The sequence below is a fragment of the Rousettus aegyptiacus genome, unplaced genomic scaffold (assembly GCF_014176215.1).
Source record: "Rousettus aegyptiacus isolate mRouAeg1 unplaced genomic scaffold, mRouAeg1.p scaffold_m13_p_1, whole genome shotgun sequence".
Lineage (NCBI taxonomy): Eukaryota > Metazoa > Chordata > Mammalia > Chiroptera > Pteropodidae > Rousettus > Rousettus aegyptiacus.
The window spans coordinates 64,567,258-64,594,871 of record NW_023416284.1 but is presented as its reverse complement, the minus strand read 5'-3'; the positions used below and the strand labels follow the sequence as shown (position 1 = coordinate 64,594,871).

The window sequence follows — 27,614 nt, the reverse complement described above, 5'->3', positions numbered from 1 at the left end:
TAAAAAGGACTTTTGTGTCTATAGTCACACCTTCCTGAACAAGCCCGAATCCCATCTGATCTCGGAAGCTATGCAGGGTCAGGCCTGGTTAGTACTTGGATGGGAGACCACCTAGGAAGACCAGGTGCTGTAGGCGTAAACAATAAAAAAATAAGGGATTGCAAACTGACAAGGTCCTTGCAATCTGTGAGGTCAACCTAGGGTTGCCTCGCCTAAAAAAAGAAAAAAAAAAAAAAAAGGACTTTTGTGTCAAGATATAATTTTCATTCAAACCAGATTTAGAAAAATATCTTGATTAAACAATGAGGACAGTGAATCATTATCAAGCAACTTCTGATGGAACCACTATGACAGGTAAATCAATGTAACATTCCAGATAAATGACTGTGATGCAATTCAGTGGAAAGGACAGCTCTATTCACTGGGGAAAGATTCTATGAAGAGCTGAAAAAGCTGCTTTATGTTTAAGTTCTAACAGGCTTTCAACTCTGGCTGCACATAAGAATCACCTGGGGGGCTTTTAAAAAATACTAACGCAGGAGCCCAACCCTAACCAAATGAAACTCAATCTCTAGGGGTGGAGTCAGGCATCTGTAGTTGTTAAAAGCTCCCCAGGTAATTCTGATGCACAATTGGCTTGAGAATCACTGTTCTACAAGTTCCTATTATTGATTATCATTTCAAAGTGAAGGATATGGTTATTTATGTCAACTCTTTTCCACTGCTAGTATTGACTGAAAAGATCTCTCAACACTAGTCAGTCATCACTATAGCATTTTTTCAGACTTCACTTAGAAGCTCTAGCCTATAACTTCACATAGTTACTGAAGTTGTACTGCCAGAATCTGAAGACCCCCAATGAGTGATCTTACCAGAGGTCATTCTGTACTTTAAGTAACTGACATTTCCCTAAAAAGCAGCAAAGTCAATTTAAGCAATTTTTATTAAAGCTATAGACTTTGACCTGTAGGTAGTAAGGATTTCAAAAATAAATTAACATCATGGTTTTTATAACATCTCCTACACTAAAATAATGCATAACTTTGGGGCTAACTTGGATAATTTTGAAATCCCAGACATCATATTGTTTCTTCTAGGCTTTATTTTAATGTAAATAATGCAGAACCTGAAAAAAATTTACACAATAGGAATGACAGAAAAGGGTGATAAAATAATAGTTTATAAAAGGAAAATGATGACATCTGAGTCTCTTCATATCTGTAGTCTGTTAGCTACCTCTTAAAGGACTGATAAACACTGTGATTACTGTTTTGGCTAGTCCAGGTGTCACCAAGGCTTTGTTTCATAGGTAACAGAACCCTCTTAAGTACAGTTCTTTCTTGGAGTCTAGACAGGTGATAAATGAAATGACATTTTTTTTAACATTTCTGATATTAATGACTACCAAGACAACAAATGATAGATTTCTATTTTTTTTTTCAGTTTTAATAAGGTATAATTGACACATAGTAATTATATATATTTAAAGTATTCAACTTGATATTTTGATATATGTATATATTGTGAAATGATCACTACAGTCAAGCTAAATAACATATCCAACATTTCACCATACAGTTATCATTTTCTTTCTTTTCTTTTCTTTTTTTTATAGAGAGAACACTTAAGACCTATCCTCTTAAACTTTGCGGTCTAAAACCAACTACTAGTTGTGTGATTCAAGAGATTAATCTCTCATCTCATCTGTAAAATGAGGATAACACTATTTTCTGCATATTAAATAATATATGTAATTTACCAAGTACAACCTGGCACACAGTAATTAATGACTACATATATTGACATGGACCAAACATTAGCAAAAGACCAAAAATCACAGGCTGGATGGTGGTTTCCAACCTAAAGTACCTTAATTCTGAGGGCATATGAAAGTAATAATGGGGCAATCTTGCAGCTGTGGCCTAATATCTTTCTAATGGGCTTCTAGTAAGTTCTGAGAACCTCAGAGTAATTTTTTTTTAAAAAAAGAGAAGATATGCAATTAGATCTATAGAAAAACAGTTCTAGAAAATATAGTCGAAGTAGATTAAATTACTTGTTAATCTATTCTAAATGAGCAGAGTAAAATTTGAAGTACAAAATTCTTATTTGTAGTTCGAGAACCAAAAGCTTATTCTAATCTCTTCTGATAAATCTTCAGTTACTTTACTGTCTGCAAGAAACCATATGGGAAGTTCTTTAAAAATCAGTGAAATAGGGCATCTGGTCTTCATCTTTCCTCAGCTAACTTTTCTGTTAATATGATACGTCCTGAAAAATACTGAACAAATCCTAAACTTCAGTGCTTCCACACAGTATATACCTATTCAAATTTTTCATTAATGTAGACAGTTGAAAAGTACCTTTTTTTTTTTTTTTTCTTTTGAATGTATAGTTCTGGGACTGGTGTAAGAGAGAGCATCTAAAAAATCAAGTTCTCTCTCTTCATCACTAATTGGGACACAGAGAAATTCAACTTTGGTCTTGACATAAGAACCCTCTTTTTGGCAAAGCATTTACTTAGTCTTCTAAAGGCATAGGCCAGTCTGATAATCATTTCTGGCCTTCTTAAATTTATATGTGATAAATGATCTTGTGATTGCACAGCTTCCATGATATCTAGTGAATGTAACAATCTCAGTAATTAGTACAATCATGTCATTCAGATTTACTGTTATTACCTGAACATTCACTTTCAAATATAAACATTTAGATGAAATACAGTGAAAAATATATCCTTATATGTTTATCAGTCAACAGAAGAATATGCTGCAGTAATTAATGTTTATTAAAACATAATTTTATGTATAAAACAAATAGTAAAAATTTTCAATTATTTAGGAAAAGATAATATTATTGAATATTAAATAGATTACTTTCTCAAGAACATATCTTAAAACTTGTTTATAAAAATTTAAATAAGGTAAGAGAATTAGATTTTATAATAAGTCAATCTTTACAGAACTGTATTATGTACTAGCATTTATAACATTAAAAATAACTTTTGAGAATTGTATTTAAATTTTGATTACTTCCATTTAAGTCATAAGTCTTTCAAGAAAAAATCCTATTGGGAATTCTTCATATCTTATGATTATGAATTTTAAAAAGTCACTTCAAAATATCATGAGTTGGAAAAACATCACAATTATGTAAACAACAGATATGCAATAATCCAAATCTCTAATCGAAATAAAAAATGCTAAAGGCAAAACTGTTAGAGGAAATTGAGATATCCCACACACATTTTGTTTAGTCAAACTTCACAACAAAGACTACAAACATGTCTTAAGACAACTTCTATAGCCCTGACTCTATGAAAGATAAATATCTAAATGTAAAGTGTTACACGTGATCCTTTTCAGTATCTGAAGATGAAGAATTCTGAGATTTGCTTAAACTATGAATCCTAGTTCCTTCGAGTAAATACCGTATTGAAAAAATGTTTTCCTTAACTCCTCTGGCACACAAAAGGGTTAGTGATTTTTTTAATGTGTTAGTTGAAAAACAATGTCTATTTGGTATTACCGATATACAGTACAGTGACTGCAAGAGAAATCTCACAGCTGACAGTGCCAAGAAATTGTTTCTGTACTATAATTTTAAACTTTTAAAACCTTACTACTACTATTGATAATAATAAACCATAATGATAATTAATTTTCTGGATGAAATGATTCTTCTATCCTAGTTTATTCTATGTTGGTGCTATCTGGCTTTAGCCAATGACAAACATTAATTTTAATATTTGGTCACTGGCATTTGGCTAAATGTGTATTTGGTACACCTCTATTAATAAGTATTCCTAGGCCTCTAAATAAATAAGTATTTAGAGGCCTATACCTAGCTAGGCCTCTAAATATTTACTTCTTGGTAAAGAATCTAGCAGTCTTAGCCTGGCTGAATATTTTTACCCCAACTCCACAATTGGTATTCTCTATTCTTCCTTTCTTATCCCTTTAAATCTGTTGCACACAATTCCATATTAAATTACTCACTGTTTTGTACTGTTCACTGTGATCACCTTACCCTTATCACCTTACCCTATTTTCTCCCTGGAGGAGAAAACAGAACTGTATTTTTTAGATCTAAGACACTGAAAGTCACTCACTTTTTTCATGCCTTAGTTTACCTCTGGATTCTGCAAGGCAACCACATTAAAGTCAAAATAACTGAGAAGGAAAATTATAATATTAATACCAACCTGAAAGTTCGGACAAGATTTTTAAGTTGTGTGTAAACATCTCCTAATGTAACCTGAAGAGGCCCCAAAAGTCCAGGCAATCTGAAAATAAAAAATTACATTTCTTTTAAAATATAATTTAATTATGTAGATTTTTGGGGGGTCTTACCTACATCTGGATTTTCTTTAGGTAATAATGGCAGTTAAGCTAGGCTATGACTGGTAAGATGTTATAAAGAAATATTTCACAGTAACCTCACACTCCACTTTGTAGTCTATACTACAGTGTGAGACACTAAAATATAAAAATGTTATTTTGGCTATCTATATTTTTATCTCTAGTTTTTCTTACCTCTTTACTTTCAAATATTAGACCAAATAGAAAGAACACAAGGCCAGAGGAATTGCCCCCAAAATGGTCAAATTGTAGAGTGTAGCATATTTCTCTTTATTAAATCTCTATGGTGGGAGTGAAGATTGGTACATTTCTAGAAAGCAAGTTGACAATATATATTGACATTTTAAATATGTATACTCTTTTGACCCAATAGTTTTATTACTATGAAAAAATTTATCCTAAACAAATCATCAGATAAACATAAAAAGATGCTTGTTGCAAAAATATTTTTAGTAGTGAAAAAAATGGAAATAAATGTTCATCAATAGGAGATTGGTTAAATAAATTATGATATACCCATACAGAATAGAGCCTTTAATATGATAATGTGAATCTATTTCTTTAATGTGGAAAGATATTCATGATAAATCCATATGTAGTATTATCCCATTTTTATGAAAACAAATATTACATAATGCTATTGTATATAATCCATAGGATATACAAATATGTTCCATTTCTTCAAGGTTTAAAACGGATGGAACTAAAGAGAATATAGATATACCACATATATCACATATGTCAAGGATAAACATCAAAATATGAATTGTAGCTATTGCTGAATTGTAGGGTTACAGGTGATTTTCACTTCTATATACCATTTTGTACTGCCTATATCTTCTGCAATAGCACATACTGCTTTTCTTTTTTAAAACTTATGAAAGCTGCAAACGTGTTTCAAAATAGAATAGCCATAATAACCCCATATATCTATTTTCAGATTCAACCTCCCAATTTTACTTACATGTGCTTCTTTTCTTTTTTATTTTTGGCAGTAATATTTTAAAGTGAATCCCTGACATTGTCACTTGACACCTAAATACTTCCTTAAGTATACCTAAATAGAAGAGTATTTTCTAATATAACCACAATAAAATGATTATACCCAACCAATTAACAATTCCTTAATTCATCTCATATTCAGTATTTATTTCATTTTCTTTGATTATCTAAAAAAGTCCTTTTACAATTGGTTTGTTCCAATCAAAAACCAAAAAAAAAAAAAACTTTTATAAGAAAAAAACTCAACTGCTTTTCCAACCAACCAAAAAACCTCTATGTCATATAATTATTTTATTTTCAGTGTTTTTTGTGTGTTTCTTTAAAGTTATTCAACCTCTTCTCAAATTCAGTTCTTGTGCTAATATTAATTTTTGGTTTTCTTGCAGGGGTCCTTTTGATATCTTCTGTTACAGCCATAATCCAGAAGAACAGAATTTCTTCAATGACATGTCTATGTGGTCTTAAATTGGGTATTTTTATTAGCTAAAATTCTATAAAACTATTTTCAGATAAATCCCTATCTACTGATTAAACAGCAGTATAGATAATCCATCCTCATTTTCAAAACCTATGTAACTAAAGGGCTGATATCTTCTTGTCCTTTAAATCATATAGATGGTGACTGTTTTCTAACCTAGTATTTAACAGAAACAAATATACAAGTATAAGGAATGTAAAAAAGGTAAAACAATAAAGATTTATTATATATGAAGACACTAACATATAACAGGGGCTCGATAAATATTAAAGATTTATTATTTAAAATGCAAAACTTAGAGGAGTAAGCTGTTCAAAAATATTATGGCTTCCAACAATATGTTTTTCTAATTTTTGAACTACTACCAAATTAAGGATTCTCTATATGCACGACACCTTAAACAATGCCTAAACATGCCTTTCCATGTTTTCTGCTAAACAAAGAAAATGCAGGTTGATAAGTTCAAGAGAACTCACACTGCTAGAAAAAAAGATTTTTAAGCTCCTTTTGAAAGAGAAAGAAACCAAGATTGAGATTTTTAAATGTCACTTATGACTGGGCTAATTACAAGAATAGTAATTTCCACCACAAGAAGCTTAAAACTAAAGTGCAAAGTTGAGCTTAACAAAATCTCAAGTTGCTGAGTGTGAAATGCTTCTATGACTATGTATGCAGAGTGAGTTAATAGACCGTTAAAACCTTATGAAGTCTTATTCACATGTGAAACTGATGTGACACATTTACCACAAATCAGTATTTAAATGGATCTACCTTTGGTATTTTTTCCCTGACTTCATTGGATTATTAAGTGGAAGTTAGGTAGCTTGGTTTTCTACTCCCATAATCTCAACCTTCCTCTTTATTTTGTGCCTCCATGTCTTGACACAAAACTTAATTTTAATATTCCCTTGGTAGAATATCTTAAAAAATCTAAATTTCTCAGGTGAAGAAATTCATGTAAACTTTTCGCATTATTTTTCAAACTGTTCAAAATTCAAGGATAACACCTATAAATTATGAACCCATAAATACCAAGTTAATTTTAAAATATGTAAAAGTAGAATGACAATTACATACTTACACTTTACTCAATTTTTCAAGTACGATGCGTTTCCTGATCTGGTTCTGAGAACTTGAATCTATCAGTGGAAAGGTGGGATCATGCTGAATCACATTTTTAAACAAAGAAATACAAAATCATGAATTTACATTCGTCCTCTGATAATAGTAACATTAAAACACGAAAGTTTATACCTGTGATACAGTAGAATAAAAACTAGACTTGAGAATTAGAAGATTTAAATTTTAATATCAGTTCAGTCATTAGGCTGATGTTAACTTGCTTGAGTCATTTATCCTATTTAGTGAATGTTTTCTCATTTAAATAAAAGGAATATTAATACCTTCTTTATTAAATGAGAAAATATAGACAGAAGGATTTTGTAAATTGCTAAATGCCATGTGACTGTAGGAGATTAAAAGATTACAATTAGCAAATACTATAAATATATAATGGGGAATTCCACTTCTAGAAATGGCAGACAGGATAATTCAAACCCCTCCTCCTGCTGAGAAATGAAAAAGCTGGGAAAAAAACCCACATTTGTTTGAAAGCATCAGAGGGCTAACAAGGCAGTAGAGAATTATGGCCTTACATTTTGGAGAAGGTAATTCCAGAGAGGGCACTGTCTAATTTCGGACGAGTCAATGTAGATACTGAGAACCTGAGTATTGCTTTTCTAATAAATATTAGAGTTTGGGGCATGCCAAAAAGGGAGAGGCACTAGCAACCCTCCCCAAGCTTGAGACTAGGCCTTACAAGGTTCACACTTTAGGAGTAAGAATGATTAGGAAACAGACGAGCCCTTACAGGGGGCGAAACCCAGCTTCAAATCATCTTAATTTCTGAATGGATTAAAGTGATTTGGGACTGCTACAAATCATCTGCCAGAAGCAAACAAATCCATTTGAAAGGAAGATAAACATCAGCCTAGGTCTCAAGTTATCGTTATAATTTTTAGTATTCAATGTTTGCCACATAATAAAACATAAGAAAATAAGATATGATGATCAAAATCTGAAATGTGAGCCTGTAAAAATTAACTCCTAAGAAATCCAGATAATGAAGTTTTATCAGCTTTATTTAAAATAACTCTCAATATATTCAAAGAAAATGACAAGACTGAAAATTTTGGCAGAGAACCAAATAAAAATCCTAAAACTGAAAAATATAACACTTAAAAGTAAGAACTCAATGGATAGATATAATACAGTAGAAATAACTGAAGAGAGAATGCTTAGAAAATATCCAAGAATCACAGTCACACCCCACACTTTCCTCCCCTTCCCCACCCTACACACAAACAGGGCAAAGCACAAAAGAATATGAGACAAGATACAGTGAAAAAGACTAACATAACTGGAGTACTGGATAGACGGGAAAAGGAGAATGAAACAGAATATCTGTAGAGATAATAACTGAGGATATTCCAAAACTGATGAAAGAAGTCACAGATTCAAGTATTACAAAAGCCATAAGAACATAGTCACACCTACGCAAAGCATTATAAAATTGATGGTAACCAAAAAAAAAAAAAAAAAAGTCTCAATGTGCTAAAGAAAGAACACAATATTTTCAAAGCAACAGCAATAAGAAAAATAAATGGAAGACAAAAGACTAGGAAATATTTTGTTACAAACAAAAACAGAAAATTCATCATGAGCGAACTGGCACTAACAGAGACAAAGGATATTCTTCAGGCCCAAGGTAAATGATCCCAGGTGGAAGAACAGAGATGCAGGAAGGAATGAAAAACAATGAAGGAGTAATTTAATTGGACAAATCCAAATAAATACTGACCCTAAATAATCTTGTAAGATTTAAAATGTAGAGAGAACACAAGTACACAACAAGAGCACACAAGAGGGGATAAATGGAGTTAAAGTTCCTACGTTTTTACTGTCGAGCAATAAAAGTACTAACTTACATTGGACTTTAATAAAACAAAGATTCAGGTTTTAATCCTTAGGGTAATCACTTAACAATCAGCAAAAGAATGTATTAAAAATAAGCTAAGAGAAGGTAAAAAGTCAATAATGATATTTAATACAAAGAAAGAGGAACACAAAACAGGAAAAACATGCAATAAGCAATGAATGAGATGGTAGATTTAAACCCAAATATATCAATTACGATATTAAATGTAAATTGACTAACTTCTCCACATAAAGGACAAAGATTATCAGCCTAGATTTTTAAAAAAGATAGTCCTTGAAAATACTAAAAGAATGCTAGTGTCAGCAAAGCAGACTCTAAGAAAAAAAAAAAATCAGTGTAGAGAAAGGTTACTCCATAATGCTAAAGGTTCAATTTTCCAGGAAGACTTACAATCTTATATTTGTACACAATAACGTGATTTCAAAATATTAAAAAATCATAAAACTAAAAGGAAAAATAATAAACCCATAATTATGATGAGAGATTCTGACCTACCTCTTCCACCTGATGGGATAAGCTATCGAACAAAAAATCAATAGTGCTTCTCAAACTTTAAATGTGCATACATTTCCCCAAATAAAAATGTGAAATCTGATCTATGCTCCTCACCATAAACAAAAATCAATCCCAGATGAATTGCAGATCTAAATGTGAAAGGAAAAACAACAAAGCTTCTAAAAGATTAAACAACGTAGGCTAAGCAAAGATTTCTTAAAGAAGTCACTAAAGGGAACAATTAATAAACTAGACTTAAGATGCCATTAATGAGAGTGTAAGGGCAAGTCTCAGAGTGAAAGATGGTATTTACAATACACCTAACTAAAAATGGGTTTGAATCCTGATTATATAAAGAATTCCTACAGATCAATAAGAAAAAAAATACCTAGATACTCCTAGTAGTAAAATGGAAAAAAGCCTCAAACAGGGACTTCACAAGAGACTATACAAATGGTCAATATGCAAATAAAATGTTCAACTCATTAATCATCACAGAAATGTATTATAGCCAAAAAATCAATACCACCAGAATGGTAAAAAGTAACAACATCAAGTACTGGTGAGAATGTGGAGTCATGGAAACTCTCATACAGTGGTAGTGGAATATACACTGGCACAACCAATTTGGGAAACTATTTGGCATTATCTAGTATATTATCTAGTATAGCTGCATACATTATGACCCAGAAATTCCAGTCCTAGATATATACCTAACAGAAATGCATGCACATTAGAAAAAAACATATAAACAACAGCATAATTTATAATAGCCCTAAACTGAAACAGCTTAAATGCTCATTAATATAAATTGTGGTACATTTCTATAATGGAATACAATGCAGCAATACAAGAATGAACTAGAGCTACATGCGGCAACACAAATGATTCACGAACATGATGCATGAAATTGGACACCAAAGAAAATATATATTGTGTGAATCCATTTACATACAGTTCAAAATTGGCAAAACTTACCTACACCATTATAATTGCCATTCATTTTGGAAAGAAGTAATGATTAAGAGAAGGCATAGCAGGGCTCTGGTTTACTCCAATTTCTTGGCCTGGGTAGTATTCATTTGTGGTAATTCAATGAGCTGTACACTATTTGCATTACACTTCAATGACAAAGTTTTAAAATGTTATGCAAAGAGGAACAGTCAAATTTCAAGCAGTAATTTTTCCTCATCACAGTTTATAAGTGCAAAAATGATAAATCAAGGTAAATTTATTCAGCTAACTGACAGATCAATGTTTCTCCAAACATAACACAAATACAGTTGAAGTGATTTCAAATGCAGTACTGGGCGAGGTAACATCATGTGGAAATATAAGAAATGTCTAAATTTTTACTATATGTTCACTTTTACCCTCTAAGTCTAAATCTGTTTTTAAATTTAAAGCCACATTTACTCAGAAATCTTTACTAAGTTTTGTGGTAAAAACAAGACTATCACCTACTCCTCTTCATGCCAAATGACTTCATTTCCCAAACTACACATCAAGCCAAAATGGGTAACAGAGATGCTGAAAAGTCTCCCTAAATCTCAGTGGGATACATTCATTCTCTAAATATAAGTACTATTTACTGACTACCAATTATATGTCAAGCAATGTGATAAACGCTTTATATACATTATCTTTAAAATTCCTAACAAGGTAAGCTATTTATATTCTAATTTACAGATGAGCAAACAGACTTAAGAAACTACCTTTTCATACAGCTTAGTAAATGGGAGTAGATACTGAAATCTAGATCTAGATGAAGATGCTCTTTCCATTTTCTCCTATGTCTGTCATTTCCCAACAAGTCTCCTTTACTGTACTATTTTCATTTATATTTTAAATGGGCATGCTTGCCAAAATCAATGCTATTATTTTACCATTCAACTAGTAAGTCCACTCCACTGCATTGAGTCCTACTGGAAATAAAACACAAAGATCACACTCCATGTAGAAATCTGAAAGAATACATACCAATAAAGAAAAAAAACAAGTCTCTTCAGAAGTTCTACATATTATATGAAGGACTTGGTTTAAAGAAAACTATGTCCTACAATTTTAGACTATTTCTACATTAGAGAAAAATGCTGAAAGTTTCTTGAAAATTTTCAGAGGCAAACTTCAACTTATTTGGAAAATAGTAATGCCAGTGTTGGAGATGGCATTTTAAACCAAAGGACTGACTAAAGAAGCTTTCTAAAATTTTAACAATTATCTTTTTAGTATTCTTCCTGCTCCAAGATTGCTATGGTGAATGTTACGTATGTTAGCAGCATGGAAAACTTATTCTCATGAAGACATACCTCTTCTGAGTCTTGTGATGTGGTGGTTTCTTCATTTAAAATGTATCGTCCTCTATAAAACTCCCGGATCCTCAGGTTTAATGTTTCAGTTTCTTTTTTCAAGTTCTCATAACTTGGTAGTGGTTTAATGGCAGTATCGGAGGCTCTAAAAGGCAAAGACTCATCCAAGCTGTCCTGAAACTTCTGCAAGGCAGGGGAATGACTACCTGGGTCAGAGTTTATGTCATCTTCATCAAGTTCTTCTTTAACCAGAGAGGCTGAAGAGGGTTTCAGACAAACAGAAGCATAATTCTGGCCATACAAAAACCTCAAAGTTTCTTCTGTCTTCCACTCAATCAAAGTCTCCTTCAGAACTTTAAGTAAGTTTGCCTTTGCAACTTCAGGACACACCTGCACTGAACTAGAAGCTGACCTAGAAACTTGGTTTGATTTGGCAAATTTCCTCTTAAAATGCTCAGCACTTTTCTTACTTATGCCTAATAGAGTTATTTCGGAATTGTTTTTATTTTCAGCAATTTCTGAAGCTTTTAATTTTTCTTGTAAAGAACTATTTAAAAAAATCTGAGTATTTACTTTCTGTAGAGGAAGTTCACAAGCAGCAGCTTTCTTCTGATTATCTAATCTGCAATTGCCTAACTGCTCCGTGACATCTATTACTGTCTGTTCTTTGCCTTCTTGCTTGAAGTTAGCTTTTTGACCAATTTTCTTTTTCACTATGCTTTTTTTGTGCAGCTGTGGCCTTATACCTGTTGCATTTGGTCTGTTTCTTGATAGAATGGAGGAAACAAAGTCTTGCTCATTATCACTGCTACTGTCACTATGAGTGCTAGAAGAACTGGATTTATACTGCTTCTCAAAATCTCCAGGACTGTCAATATCTGATGTTTTAATGGCCTTACAGCATAACTGTACTTCTTCTCCAGAATGGCCACTGTAGAAGGAAAGAAACAAAATGACCATAATGGAAATGCAGAATGTTCCGCAGTATTTATACTTTGTATCTTCTGAGAAAGAAATTTTTATTCCCTAGGCAAAGCCTTATTTATAGGCTTATATTTATAAGTTTGCACACACACACCCCCCAGAAGAAAGCTACAATTCCATCATTTCTCTATATCTTATTTGATATAGTTCTCTTCTTTCCTTGTCTCTCCCCTAGTGTTTAAAAAGTATTAAAAGAGTACACTAAAAAGAAAAAAAACACACTTGATAATTCTATCCTACTAAATTATTTTGATTTGGGGCTGCTCTATTTCTGTAACTGTTTTAGCTATCCTTTTTTAAAAAAGGGTTTTCTTTAGAAACTTCACTAGTGGTTTTCAATTTCAATAAATATTTATAATAGGACACACATAAAATAGGAACTCTGTTTAGGCTTTGACAGGTAAGAGATGTCTAAACATTTTCCGATGCTTGTTGATAGTTACACAGAAAATTCCATAAAATAAAAACTATAAAAATGACACAACAGAAAATAAAGTTGAAAAATAAAATTTATCGATGAAAGATATTTCTTATGAAAATCTAGAATTACAACATAATGCTAACAATAAAAGATTAATTTTTCATTTGACTATAGTTCTTCAATTTTCAGATTAGGTTTTTAAAAGAATTAAGAATTAGTGAAGGCAAAGAGTAGCTTTGTCTATACAAACTTGAGCTAAAGGACACATGAGCAATTACTATCAAGCAAATGCACGTATAGAACTTTAAAGGGTTCGGAAGAGAAGGATTTTGGGTCAAGAAGCATATATAGAGGGTGGTGACAGGCTGTATGGGAACTCTTTACTTTTCAAGTAATTTTTCTGTAAACCTAAAATTGATCCCCCAAAAGGCTAACTTTTAGAAATATTTTTAAAAAATTAAACAAAATAAAATAATGCAGTAATAAAAAAAAAAAAGCATGCTGGGGGGGACATGTGTAAAAGAAGAAAATGAGTTGAAAGTGAGGCTGCAGATTAGAACAGAGAAAAAATGACAATGTATATTCAGTATTAGGTATCAGTTTTTAGTTAGAATCTAGCCTTTGTAGTTATGAGACCTGTATTATGTGAGTATAATTTCAAAAAAGTTAGAACAATTAAACTTTTATGCATTTCATACTTTCTCTTGGAATTTAAAGGTAATCATATTTTTCTATACTACTTTGAAAATTAAATTAAAGATATACATCAATAAATAAATATCTCTCACTTGTGCTAAAGTCCACATAGTTAAAGTAGTGACAGGAAAATTTATTCTAGGATATAAAAGGATGTGTTTTGAGAAATGATTATGGTTGGGCAAGCAAGAGCATGAGGAGAGCTTAGAAAAAAAATCACAACTTGGAATTTCTATTAATGCTTAGATACTCTTTCAAATAATTATATAATTGATATATTGTTTTGAAAACCTATTAAATAAGACTATAAAAATCTTTCAACAAATGTAATTGGCACACTCTAGTTGAGTAAGCATCACAATATCTCTGATGGAAGCTTTGTTTGTGTCATATTTCAACAGGTTCAATTAGACTTCCTTGGTAGAAACAGCTGTACAATAAAGCATACAGATCAAACACGTCAGCTTACTATCACAAAAGAAAAAGCTGTACGAGGCAAATATTTCTTTGTGTGGGCTAGAATGGGCACTTACATAATGCATCAGCACAGGAAGTCCAAGAGCCCATATCACTTGGTTTACCCTTAGTGTTTCTATTAACATGAATATATAGAAGGTAAATGATACTGATTCAACCATACCTTTGTCCTTCCTGTAGCAGCTGAAAATTAGGATGCCTGTGACAAAAACACAGAAACGGAAAACTGAAGGCAACTAATATGTCACACTTTCAAGTGGTTTATCATAAATACATTAGATAGAAAACGGAACTAAAAGGAAATAAGAGACAAGGTATTGTGAAATTCATCCACAAGAAATCTGGATTAATACTCTTATCCAAAATTTACTCACATTTCAGAATTAAGTTCAAATTCCATGAGCCCAATAAAGTTTTCCCTAATCTGTTAATGTAAATCACTCCCTAAATTCCAAAATCATTGTCTGTACAATCTGTATTAATCATGTACTCTTCTATGACATAATAGAATTATTACCATTTTAAATATTCCACTTTTCATACGTTTAACTTTGGTTTTGTAAGTAGAGTACAAGCTCCTTGGAAGCACAGATTACGCACTATAATTCTCTTGTATTCCTTTATATGGTTAATAAGACTTTTTGCCCTAACTTCTGAGAAAGCAGTTGTATTGTGGTATGGATGTGAACTATGTGGACCAGGTGATTTACGTTAACTCTAGGAATAATTGTGCTAGCAATACCAGAAATCATATTTGGCTGGGCATCATCGGGGAAGAAAATGCTCTTAGAAACCCAAATATAAAAAGGAATAACAACAAATGAATCCAAGAGAACAGGGAAACTGTAACATACTTCCAAAGTGACTCAGAAAAAGTGCCTTCTAAAAGACTACAAAACATTAAAGTAAAAATACAAATAACTAAATAAATGAAGTGATAGTCCATGTTCATCAAAGAAAGACTCAATATTGTCAAGATGTCTGTTCTTCTCAACTTGATCTATAGATTCAATGCCATTCAACCATAATCCCAGTAAATTATTTTGTGAATATCAACAAGTTGATTCTAAAGTTTTAATGGAGAGGCAAAGACCCAGAATAGAATACATAACACAATCTTGAAGGAGAAGAACGAAGGTGGAGAACTGATACTACTTGACTTCCAAGACTTACTTTAAAGTTACAGTAATCAAGATAGCGTGGTAGGGGAGAAAGAACAAATGGATAATTGGAACAGAACAGAGAGCCCTAGAAATAGAACCACATGAATAAAGTCCACCAACCTTTGATAAAGAAGTAAAAAGCAACACAATGGAAAAAAGATAGGCTTTTCAACAAATGGTGCTGGAACAACTGGGTATCTATGCACAAGAAAATGAATCTGTACACAGACCTTGTATCCTTTACAAAAATTAACTGAAAAGGAATTACAGATGTAAATATAAAATGCAAAATTATAAAACTACTAAAAGAACATATAGGAGAAAACCCGGGTGACTTTTTAGATACGACACCAAAGGCACAATCCATGAAAGAACTGGTAAGTCAGACTTCATTAAAATTAAAAATTTCTGCTGAGAAAAATACCACAAGAATAAAAAGACAAGTCACAGCCTAGGAGAAAGTATTTGCAAAAGACATATCTGATAAAGAACTGTTATTCAAATATCAAAAAACTCTTATAATAAGAAGAAAACAAACAACTCAAATGAAAAATGGGCCAAAGAACTTAACAGATACCTCACAAAAGAAGATATATAACTATGGCCATGCCACCCTGAACACGCCTGATCTCGGAAGCTAAGCAGTGTTGGGCCTGGATCGTAGTTGGATGGGAGACCAACTAGGAAGACCAGGTGCTACAGGCTTAAAAAAAAGATATATTAAGAAAAAAATATATACGGACAGCAAATAATCATATGAAACGATGTTCTACCTGATATGCCATCAGAGAAATGAAAATTAAAACAAATATGAGATACCAGTACCCATTAGAATAGCTCAAATCCAGAACACTAACATCAAATGCTTGTGAGGACAAACTCACATTTATTGCTGGTAGAAAGGCAAAAAAGTACAGCCATTTTGGAAGACGGTTTGGTGATTTCTTATAAAACTAAACATACTCTTACCATATAGTCCAGAAATCATGCTCCTTTGTATTTACACAAAGGAGCTGAAAACTCATGTCCACACAAAAACCTGAACATGGATGTTTATAGCAGCTCTATTCATAACTGCCAAAACTTGGAAGTAACCAAGATGTCCTTCAGTATGAGAGTGGAAAAACTGTCACATATCCAGACAATGGAATATTTTTCAGTACTAAAAGAAATGAACCATCAAGTTATGAAAAGACATGCAGAAAACTTAAGTGCATATTACTTGGGTGATAATGATGTGTCCATGTAGGCTCATCACATGTAATAAGTATACCATTTTGGCGGAGGTTGCTGATAAGGGGGTAAGGTATGATTTATGTAGGGACAGAGGGCATATGGGAAATATCTGTACCTTCTCCATTTTGCTGTGAACCCAAAATTGTTCTAAAAGTCAATTAAAAGGAAAAAAAGTACATATAAAAAACTAGGTGTGTACTAAAGAGAAGCTAAGGCATGAGCATAAATCTCATTAAAAGGCAAAATAGAGCTGCAACAAGGGCCATATTATAAAAATCTTCAATTAAAAACAGCTGAGCTAAGTGAATAAAGAAACATAAGTCATTTGAGTTTGACATTTAAAGGCTACCAGGCAAAAATGTCAATTATGAGTATTTTCCTATAGAATTAAACAGCATAGCATCAATCATATAACTGTTACCTATAAAATCCATTCATCTTTTGTTCAGTCTCAAGTGTAGGAGGCAATGCAGGGAATGGACTCTCTTGGCAATCCTCTCCTTAGTTATGGGAGGCACTGATGACTGACCAAAGCGTGATTTCCTATGGAATTCCTTCTCAGTTAGCACACATTAGGAAACATACAGGATGAAATCAATATTTGCCATCCTCGCTCTAGAGATTCCCCCACAGTTCAGGAATTCCCCAAGACCGATGATAAAAAATTTAAGAGGAAAAGGTAAAATAAGGCAATGGCAGTGAGTGCCTGAGAGTAAAAATGTAATCTATTTTTTTTCTTCTTTAGCTCCTCAGCCAATTGAGGCATATTCTTTCCTAATCATCCAAATTACTCTGTTTACTCTACTTCTTCCCACTCAACAGAACTCTAGTCATAGAAGCTCTATGGTTTGGTGTTGCTCAAAGAAAACAAATGACACTGCTTGGGTGGTGATCAGCCTCAACTGCTCCAGGGATATTTATAACTCCCATTAAGAGTTTTTTTTTGGCCTAAATAATATGCTACCATCTACAATAGAGCTGTTTTATTGTCTGTTGACTACTTTCTCCCACTTTCACTTGTAGTTCTCTAACTCTTCCTATCCTGCATCCCCACCCAAGTCTTCCTGTCTAAAATTATCAAGGTTCAGGACCAAGCGGCTGTCTGGCATCTGGTCCTAACTGGGTCTGAATATCACTGTAGGAAAGAAAGTATGTATAGACAGTGATTCTCAATAGGATTCTTACACTAAATGGCTAACCTGAAAATGTAGAGTATATCCCTTAATTTGACAAATTCCTTCAAAATAAAATTATGAACTATGATATATATGGACTATGCTGGGTATCATAAACAATACAAAGAATTGGTTCCTAGTCTTAAGGACTTTACAATTTAGTGGGAGGAAAATGTGTGTTCTATGAGCTTTATAATATTAATCCTCATAAGAATGACATAGCTACTACTATCATCCCCATGTTATAGATAAAAATCCTGAATACTAAGAGAGTAAGTAATTTGCTCAAAGTCACATAGCTTGTAAGAGGTAAAGCAGGAATCAAAACCAGACAGCATGGCTCATAATAACTATACTGTTCATCATTTTGTATGAACTGCTACAGGAAATTAGAGAAGACAAACTTCCTGCTGAGCCAATAAAGAAAAGCTTCAGATTCAGCTGGGCCTATAAAGATCGACCCTGATTGTATGTAAAGGCATTTGAGGCTAATCCTATGGATTTTACTCAGGTATTTTAATTCTGCAAACCTCTTCCTTTTTTCTTTCCTTTTGTATGTTTCCCTTTTTAGCAAATCCATCCTATCTCTTAAACCCTGTCCTTCAATCATACAGCCCCTACCCCTTTCCTTGTAAGCCTTCTTTAAAGAAGTCTGCACTCATCATTTCCAATTCCTTATCTCCTATTCAGTCATCAACCCTCTGCCTCCTGGAATCTGCAGGCATTACTGAAATGCCTCTTGCTAACATCACTAGTTACATAGGAGTGCTAAATTCCATGGATATTTTTCAGGATTTTTTTCCTTTTTAAAGAATCGGTATGAAAGGAGAGCTTGAAAAAAATAGAAAACAGGAATAAATTATGAAGCAAAGCCTTGATGAGAAAAGAATGGATTCAGTAACATAGAGGATACTATATTAGCAATGAGGAGGCAGAGAAATGAGAGCGAATAAAGAAAATAATGTTGAAGAGATTCTGCTGGATCCCCTTAAATCATCTCAGTGAAATTATCTACTAAGGAGTGAGGAAAAAGGTCAGAATGTATCACATGGTCGGTAAGAACTAGAAAAAAAAAAAAAACAAGCACAAAGTTAAGAGGAGACAGAATGAATTAGAACAGGGCCAAAGGAATGCAAAGAAAGCAGGTTTTGGTGTTAGACAAATCTAGGTTTAGATCCGAAAGTACACGTATGAGCCAAATGAGTCTCTAAACCTTTCTGAGCCTCAGTTTTACCATCAATACATTCCCAGGGATGCTGTGAGGCCTGAATTAAATAATACAGCTTGCCTGAAGTGCTAATCATCTTATTTGAAAACTTTACCCTAAAATATTCAGCAACCTAGGCACAGCAAAAAAGGATGACATTTAAAAAAGGAGACATGGTAGGTTAAAGGAGAAAGAATCTGGGATTATTAGAGAGGACAATACTGTAACTGCTAACTGTAGAGCTCAAGAAAACACACACACACACACACACACACACACACACACACACACACAAATTTAATGAGGGTCTGCCAACCTAGAACAGAGAGAGGTAAGGTAGAGACAGGAGGTCAAAACGAGGTCAGAAAGCACACTAAGGAGTAATAGCTGTAGATGAGATAGAGGTTGTGGTCAGAGACTGAAAGCTCTTATTTCAAGATCTTGGAGGTAGAATTGTTCCAAATAAGAATAAGGTCTAAGTATGGCTGAATTAAGAGGTATCAAAATGTAAACATTATTCTAAATCATGCACACAATTTAAGACAGTTTTATGAGAAATCTCTATATAACTTGATAGTTTTTGAGAAAAACACTAAGAGTTAAAAGAAAATTCAATCTATAAAGAAGGGGAAAATTAGAATATACTAAATGCCTATTATATGGTAGGTTTTTTTTTTAATTGTGACAAAATATATAACATAAAATTTATCCCTTTAACTTTTTAAGTGTACTGCTGTAGCAACAAAGTATATTCATATTGTTCTGCATCTATCACCACCATCCATCTCCAGAACTTTTTCATTTTTCTACACATTATGCTAGGTGGTTTTATATACCATTTTATTTAATCTTCACCCAACTTACATAACTTTTTATAGTGGAGGAATCTGAAGCTTAGGGAGGTTAACTGAGTTCCTAAGGTCAATAGAGCTAACAAATAGTAAATCCATTATTTGAATTTAGGTCTTTCAAGGTCTAAGCTCTTTCTACAACATGTTGCCTCTAATTAAAGTCAGAAAAAAGACACCAAAAAGTTAATAATACTTTTGCTTAAACCCTTTCATAGGAACTGAATATACTTCACCAGCTATTATTTTCCTCTCCTTTGTTTCATTTTTCTGACTATAGTAAAAAAACAAAACAAAAAAACTACATTAAACATTGCTTCTAGATATTGTATGAGTGAATTTAAGACTCTCCCTGATTCCCAATCCACAAAATGAAGAATAGTACTCGACACTAATATAAACTGAATTTAACGATGGAATAAAAACTTCAATATAAAACTTCACTTGGTTTTTGCTATGAGCTGTTTTAAAAAGAATAAGGCAGCAAGTATGTTGCTTTTCTATCCTTTCTTAGATGACATTCGAAGCTTTTTGTCATTTCTTGTTGCTCTAAGTATCTTCCACTCCTTTCAAAGTTTATGTTGCCCTGGAGATAATTCTCAATTTAACTGCAATAAGCTCAATTTTAAAAACAAAAATAGGTAATCATGTTAAAGAATACCTTCAAGCTTATTCTTCATAAACATTTTCATATTATTTTCATTAAAGTATAATAAATTAGATGAATAACTTTAGCATAGTAAATCTAAAACTAAAAATACCATACTAAAAAACCTTGTGTGCATATATGTACATACATGTGTGAAACGCTTAGAATAGGTATGCTGTATGTAAACTAACAGAAGCAGCAGGCTACAATTGCCCTTGTGGTGGCAATTTTTCAAATATATTTGAGACATGTTAAAACCTGTTTCAGAAAGATTTTACTCTGTATACCCAGCAACGGAGGTTCAGGAAGAGGTTATAGAAGTTGTTCTGCAGAGGTTTTTTGGCTTCCGCACCTCTGAGATTATACTGTTTATTGCCAAGAAATATGTGTGAAAATCCCCTACTCTGAGCCACATGATGGCGCTTTTAGCTCTGTCAGCATTAACCATTCACCTCAATTTGAGCTTTAAAAAAAATCATTATTTGATTCTCAACATTTGTCCTTCCTTCTTAGTTTTAACTCCTGATTTTTTAGGTTGCAATTCAAGAAACTTCTTTCTTTCAAAGATCTGTCAGAGCCTACACTCAACCAAATGGAATTTATAAATGCTACTGTGTGACTATCTAAATAAGCATATTTAGGAACAAAACTGTATGTGGTCTGTTTCTGGCCACCAAGTGGGTAAAAAATTTCTAACTCACAACTGAGTCATGACCCAGGCCATCTAGGTCAATGTTTTGGCTTTGACAGGGCATCAGGAGACATTTTGTGAGAAGTATTACTGCTCTCCATGACATCAAGGATATATTCCAGATATTATTTTCATACCTTAATAAAAATGAGAGATTAGAAAATCTCAATGGCCCTTTCTGACTCCAAAGCCTCAATAGAAATATGAACCTAGAATACATGAATTTGTCTCAATCTTTCTTAAATCTATTTATACATTTTTACCAATGAGATAGAGATTATGGTATGAAACAATATCTTAGAAATTTTAAGAGACACTATAGGTTTTGGATTTATGAATCTGATGAATAATTTTATATAATATAAGAAAGACCAAACTGTCAAATTTAATATTCTACTTGCAAATAATGTGTAAGATCATGGTGTCCCTGCAGATGTCAACTTTAAGTTGTTCTGGACACAGTATAAAACATTCCAGCTTTTTCTTCATAATTTAAGATCTCTGATCCAATCCTTTTATCAGTGTTTATCTTTCAGACCAAAAAGTTCAAATTCTTTAAGTCAATAGCTTTTATTCTATATTCCCAAATGAGACAAATTTCCCTACAAGGACAAGATAGCAGTATAAATTTCCTTAGTCTTAGGCTGGTAATTTTAATTTTTATAATTTTTATACATAAGACATTTCCTTACCTAGAAAACTTTCACTATAGCAGCAGCGACTGACTCAGAACTGTAAAACATTAGAACTAAAGGGAATTAAGAGATTAAATGCAACTTTCTACTTTACAAATGGGAAAACTGAGGCTTAGTGTTGATAAGACTTTCCTACAGTAAAACAACAAATATTCTAAGCTACATCCAACAAAACAGTGCTCTTAAAACTACAGATCAGGACCAAGCAATTAATTGGGCTGCTAGCAGCATTTTTAAAAAGCAACAGAGTACAAAATATCAGGGGTTTTTCATGAAGGATAAGTATTATTCCATAAAACTTTTGTTTCAGTTTTATGTATATGTTGGATATACTGTAAACACATTTATGAGCAGTTAAGAATTGTGTAAGTCACTGCAATAAAATGTCTAATTTCAGTGCATTTTAAAATTTATTCTTATTTTTATGATTAATAAAACTAACATTAATTAAATAACTATAATTTAAAATATGATGTAATTTTTTATTTATTAATAACTCACTTTAATAAAAATCTCAGCATTAAATACTAAATGCTGCCATTTAAAAAAAAGGCCATTTTCCCCCTTTAAAATAGGTTCTGAATGTTGTACCCCACATCATATGTGAACAGGTTTTCTTTAAAGTATCACATTTCCGTTGAGCTTATATGTACAATTGCTAGACAACCTTTTTAAAAAGAATACTGAATTCTAGACTTCTGATCATTAGCACATAAAAAAATATCACTCTCTGTGAAAACACAGTGACCTCTAGTGGATTCATTAAATAAACTGACATCCTCACCCCTAAGAATTTAGAAATTAAGGTAACACTGGTGCCTCTAGATATAAAAGATACTGATATGGTTGTATATTGACAAGCATTATACATAAATAAGGGCTATAGTTATACTATGTAAAATGTGACAATTTAATATTATAGCTTACTCGCTGGTTACTACCAATCAAGTGGAACATGATAAAAGAATCCTGACCTTGTTTAGAATCTATCACTAGCTTAAGAAATACTCTTTCTGAACCTGTTTGATAAAACAGGTTGGATCAAATTACCTCTAAAAATCCTTTTGGTTCTTTATAATTATGATCCTTGCTTCTTTAATTCATCTTATACACCAATGCCAAGTTATATTATGTTCAAAAATATCAGATGGCTCCCCAGTACCTGAAGATAGGTCACACTTAGCTTGGACCCTTTTTATATACCATTATCTTCTTGAAACAAGAAAGTCAGATAGGCTGGTAGAGAAATGATGAACAACTTAGTCTTCTTTATGTTTAATTCAACTAACAAAGGCCATTGGGTGGTATGTTTTACATATTCTAAACCACACACTATTGGATCATCATGCAAAAGTGTCTGCTAACTAACATATTGTCATTAATACAATTGATGCTAGCTGAACTTACAGTAGTACCATATTACCCTGTGCATAAAATTAAGACTTTTGTTTTTTTTTTTTCAGGCAAAGATCTTTAGTCAATTTACATCTCATTACATTTGTTATTAACTTTATTTAGCATAGATAATTATACAAAAACCTATTTTACCACAAATGACACTGCCTTGTTATAATATTCTATCAAACATGAATTACTTGGGACATTATCTCATTACTTTAAGCCTTTGTTTGGAATTTCTAGACAATATAGTTTAATTATATGACAATTTTTGTTACTTTTTAAATATTACTATGCCATTTGCCCCGCAATAAATTCTCTCAAATTTAGCAACTACTAAAATATTGTAAATGTTTAAACACTTCTCAAGAGGCAAAATCTCAGGAATGCTCATACACTTTTTTGCTAAAAATGACTCTCAACTGGGACTCTTTAAATTTATGAAATATTACATATTTTTAATAAAGGTTGAATGAATTAATAACCTGAACTTTTTAACCTTAGTACATAGTTTCCTAATGAACGTGAGTTCATCTAGATTCCAAGATCTAGTTTCTTTTAAAAAAATTTAACAGTTATTCCAGGACTATTATATTAATAGAATTAAAAGAAATAACTGGCAGAGCAGGAAGCAAAGTTTAGGTTTTGTGATTAAAGCTAAAACTACAAATAACATTTATATGCAATATTATTAATAGCTATGCTTAAAATATAACCATTTCTTCACAATTAAAATAGATACTGTGGTAACATACTAAAGAAAATAACCTATTATTCTCTGCATATCTCAAAAAGCAGAGAAATTTTTAGAATACATGAACAAAAATATACATAATGATTTAAATTACCTTTCTTGTTCTCGCACCCATACTGGAGTTTTAGGAATTTGTGCTTGGAAAAACTTAGATGCTTTGTAACAAAAATTGCTGCAAAAACACTGAAAAGAACATTTTAAAACTAGTTTTAAACAACACAACTTACGTACAGGAGAGTATAAAACATAAATATGTAGTTCAAAGAAAAGAATGAAAACTCATTACTCTACCATTCAATGTAAGCCACTGTGTGCTCCTCCCCAACGCCACCACTCTCCCCAAAGGGTAACCACTGTCATAAATTTTGTTACTCATTCCCTCACTTTCCTTTAGTTTTTTTGCTAACTGTATACATATCCATATAAAATCTATTCATTCAATTTTGCCTTTTAAACTTTGCCTAAAAAAAATCATAGTTATATATATTCTTGTCATCATTTTTTCTAATTGTTTTTGAGATTCATTCATATAGTTGTAGCTTATTCATTTACACTGTGTATTATATTCCACTGAGTAAACGATTATTATTTATGGATAACTGAATTGTTTCTCATTGTTTTGTTATTACTGCAATGTCACTATGAATCTTTTTATACAATTTTTTAAATTAAAGAAATTGTGGCAAAATATAAAAAAATTTATCTTAACCATTTTTAAGTGTACAGTTCAGTGGCATTAAGTTACCTTCTCACTGCAACCGTCACTACCATCCATCTCAACTCTCTTCAAATTTCGCAAAGCAAACTCTACATCCATAAAACAATAACTCCCTCCTCCTCTGACACTTCTTCCACCTCTTCTGACAACCACCATTATACTTTGTCTCCATGAATTTGACTACTCTAGTTACATTTAAGTGGAATCATATATTTATCCTTTTGTGCTGGCTTATTTCACTTAGCATATCTTCAAATTTCATCCATGTTGCAGCATGGGTCAGAATTTCCCTCCTTTTTAAGCTGAATGGTATTCCATTCTATGCATATATCACATTTTGTTTATCCAACTAGGAACACATATTACCAAGAATTTCCTTAAGATATACACTAAAGAAGAGAAAGGCTTGGTCATAAAGAATATAGAAATTTGACTTTACTAGATGACAAACAGCTTCTCAAAGAGATTGTCTGACCAGAAGTACAGAGTCACTAATATTGTCAGATTTTTATAATTTTGCTAATTTGGGGGCTATGAAAATTTAACTCAATATATTTTTGCTATTTTCCTTATTACTGATAAGACTAAGTACCTTTTCATATACTCATTAGTCATTCAAGTTCCTTCTATAAAATTTTCTATTAGGCTGTTTGACTTTTTCTCATAGATTATATATTTTGGTTATGAATCTGTGGTCAGATATGTGAGAAATACAACTCCTGATTTGTAGTTTATATTTTCACTCTTTTTTGAAAACTTCTAATGACTATTTATTTTAATGTAAAAAATTTATCAATTTTTCCCCTACAGTCTGCAATTTTCTATCTTATTTAAGAAATTCTCTCTAGTCCAAGTTTATAAAAATATTCTCTCTTATTGTTTTTGAAAAGATTTGTCTTTTATGCTTGGGTCCCTAAATAGACTAAAATTGATCTTTGTATGTACTCTGAGATAAAGGTCAATTTTCATTTCTTCCATTTGGTAACTAGTTGTGTTGGTACTACTTATTAATCCATCCTTTCTTCACTGATCTACAATACTCCTGTTGTCATATACCAAATGTCTACATGCAGTGATTATTTCTTCTTTTCTATTGCTCTACAATTTATTTGTTTGAATTTGTTCTAATATATACTTTTGATTTTTAAATGTTCAAGTACTAATTAAAGCAAAAGCAGAGTTTTTTTTAAACACCTTGAATAAAATACTTATAAATGAAAAACTTCTACTGTGACTGTTTTCTAAAAAGCAAGATTTTTAAAGCTATTTTTAGAATTGCATTTAGTATAATATTTAACATTAACTGCCAAATTGAAAATAGCCTTTAAACTTACCTTTCTTTCAGTAATATCATAGACTTTATTGGTTTTGGTAGAAATTTTATATTTCTGTTTTGGTACCTAAAGAAAAGAAAGTATGGCTTACAAAAGAATTCAAGTAATAAATTTGAACTTATGTTACAAGATTAAGTTATCTATATAACATATCTTTGGCTCACCCATGTCATTAGTTCAGGACCTCAGTTTTACTTCTTGCTCTTTCTCATTCAAAGTATTTCATTGAATATAAAAATTAAAAGTCTATATTTAAAAAAATTACTTACAATTCCTAGCTTCTTCTGACATAAGGGATAACCACAGAGCTTGATAATAGAACGCTCATCCACGACATCTCTGTAGTGAGCAGGTGTAATAAACTTCCCCTGTAATGAAATAAAAGGGGGCATTCCCCACCCCCGGCCAGATTATTGGAAAAAGTTCATTTATCAGCTCTCTAGACCCCATAGATCTCATGTGAAAACACAGGGATAACAACAGTATCTATCTCAAAAACAAACGATAGTACCTATCTCATAAGTTTGATGTTAGAATCAGAGGAGAAAATAAAGAAAAAAACTAAGAAAAGTGCTCAACACATAGTAGTACTCAAAAAATGTGAGCAATTATTTAAAAAGAACAAAAAACAAAAACTTCTGCCACAGCAGACTATGCAAATTTGTAGATTATACAATTCATGAAATAATTCTGAGGCAGGAAGAAGAAATGGTGCTATAGTGATTGTTATCCCAAAGCAAAATATTACTAGTATATATTTTTTTAAAAAAATATTAAATACATAAAATAAAATTTTACCTATTTTTAAAGCACAATCTTAAAAAAAACAAAGTTTATCAAAGGTGTTATTGTGACTTCTAAACAAATTTTTGTGCGAAATCTTCCAGTTTCTAAAGAAAACTATACAAGAGAATGGTGACATGATAGTTATAAACTAACAGTATTTTTATGTTGATATCTTCATGTTCAAGTAATCTCAAATCTTGATATTATTTTTGAAGTTTTTGTTTTTGAAAGGACTGAAAAACTTTTTGAAAGTAATATAAGGTACTTGTTTCAAACTAAGCATTTCTGAATTGTGTTTATCTTCTTTATAGTCATTATGTATGAAGATTCTGATGCAGTTACCCATGTAAATTTAATAGTCATATTTATATTCTTGTTTTGAAAAATCTCTGAGCCACACTAGGAATTACTTTTGCAATAGAAGCTCTGAGTTTTAATTTTTCTTTTTTTCTTCTCGAGGATTATGAGACTATAACAGAAATTTCCATTCAAACTTTTAACTCAATAAAACCATTAGGTGAAAACAAACAAAAAAAATTTATGCATTTTATAATTCTATTGTTATGTGCTAAATCATAAAGGATCTGTATTTCAGGTCTAGAATATCGAAATTAATTAAATTATATTGACAAAAACATTAATCTTCTGTTACTAAAATAGGACAACATAGAATACGGAAAATGACATTGGGATCATAAATGCAAATGATAAAAATCAAATTAGATTAGCAGACTTGCTA

At 31.9% G+C, this 27,614-nt stretch overlaps 1 protein-coding gene and 1 pseudogene across 2 annotated transcripts in view; one reads left to right on the top strand and one right to left on the bottom strand.

The window, feature by feature from the left end:
• Positions 1–27,614, bottom strand: part of RPAP2 (RNA polymerase II associated protein 2) — a 76,615-nt gene that overhangs the window by 37,467 nt on the left and 11,534 nt on the right. For both annotated transcript variants that reach the window (XM_016134273.2, XM_036236370.1), the window contains exons 4-10: positions 26,359–26,457; positions 26,090–26,155; positions 24,132–24,220; positions 14,385–14,420; positions 11,644–12,574; positions 6,923–7,005; positions 4,205–4,285 (exon numbers count right to left, since the gene is read on the bottom strand). In XM_016134273.2, the coding sequence (XP_015989759.2) occupies positions 4,205–4,285; positions 6,923–7,005; positions 11,644–12,574; positions 14,385–14,420; positions 24,132–24,220; positions 26,090–26,155; positions 26,359–26,457 (1,385 nt within the window). The remainder of the gene's footprint in view (positions 1–4,204; positions 4,286–6,922; positions 7,006–11,643; positions 12,575–14,384; positions 14,421–24,131; positions 24,221–26,089; positions 26,156–26,358; positions 26,458–27,614) is intronic.
• On the top strand, positions 17–136 carry LOC118606750 (annotated as a pseudogene).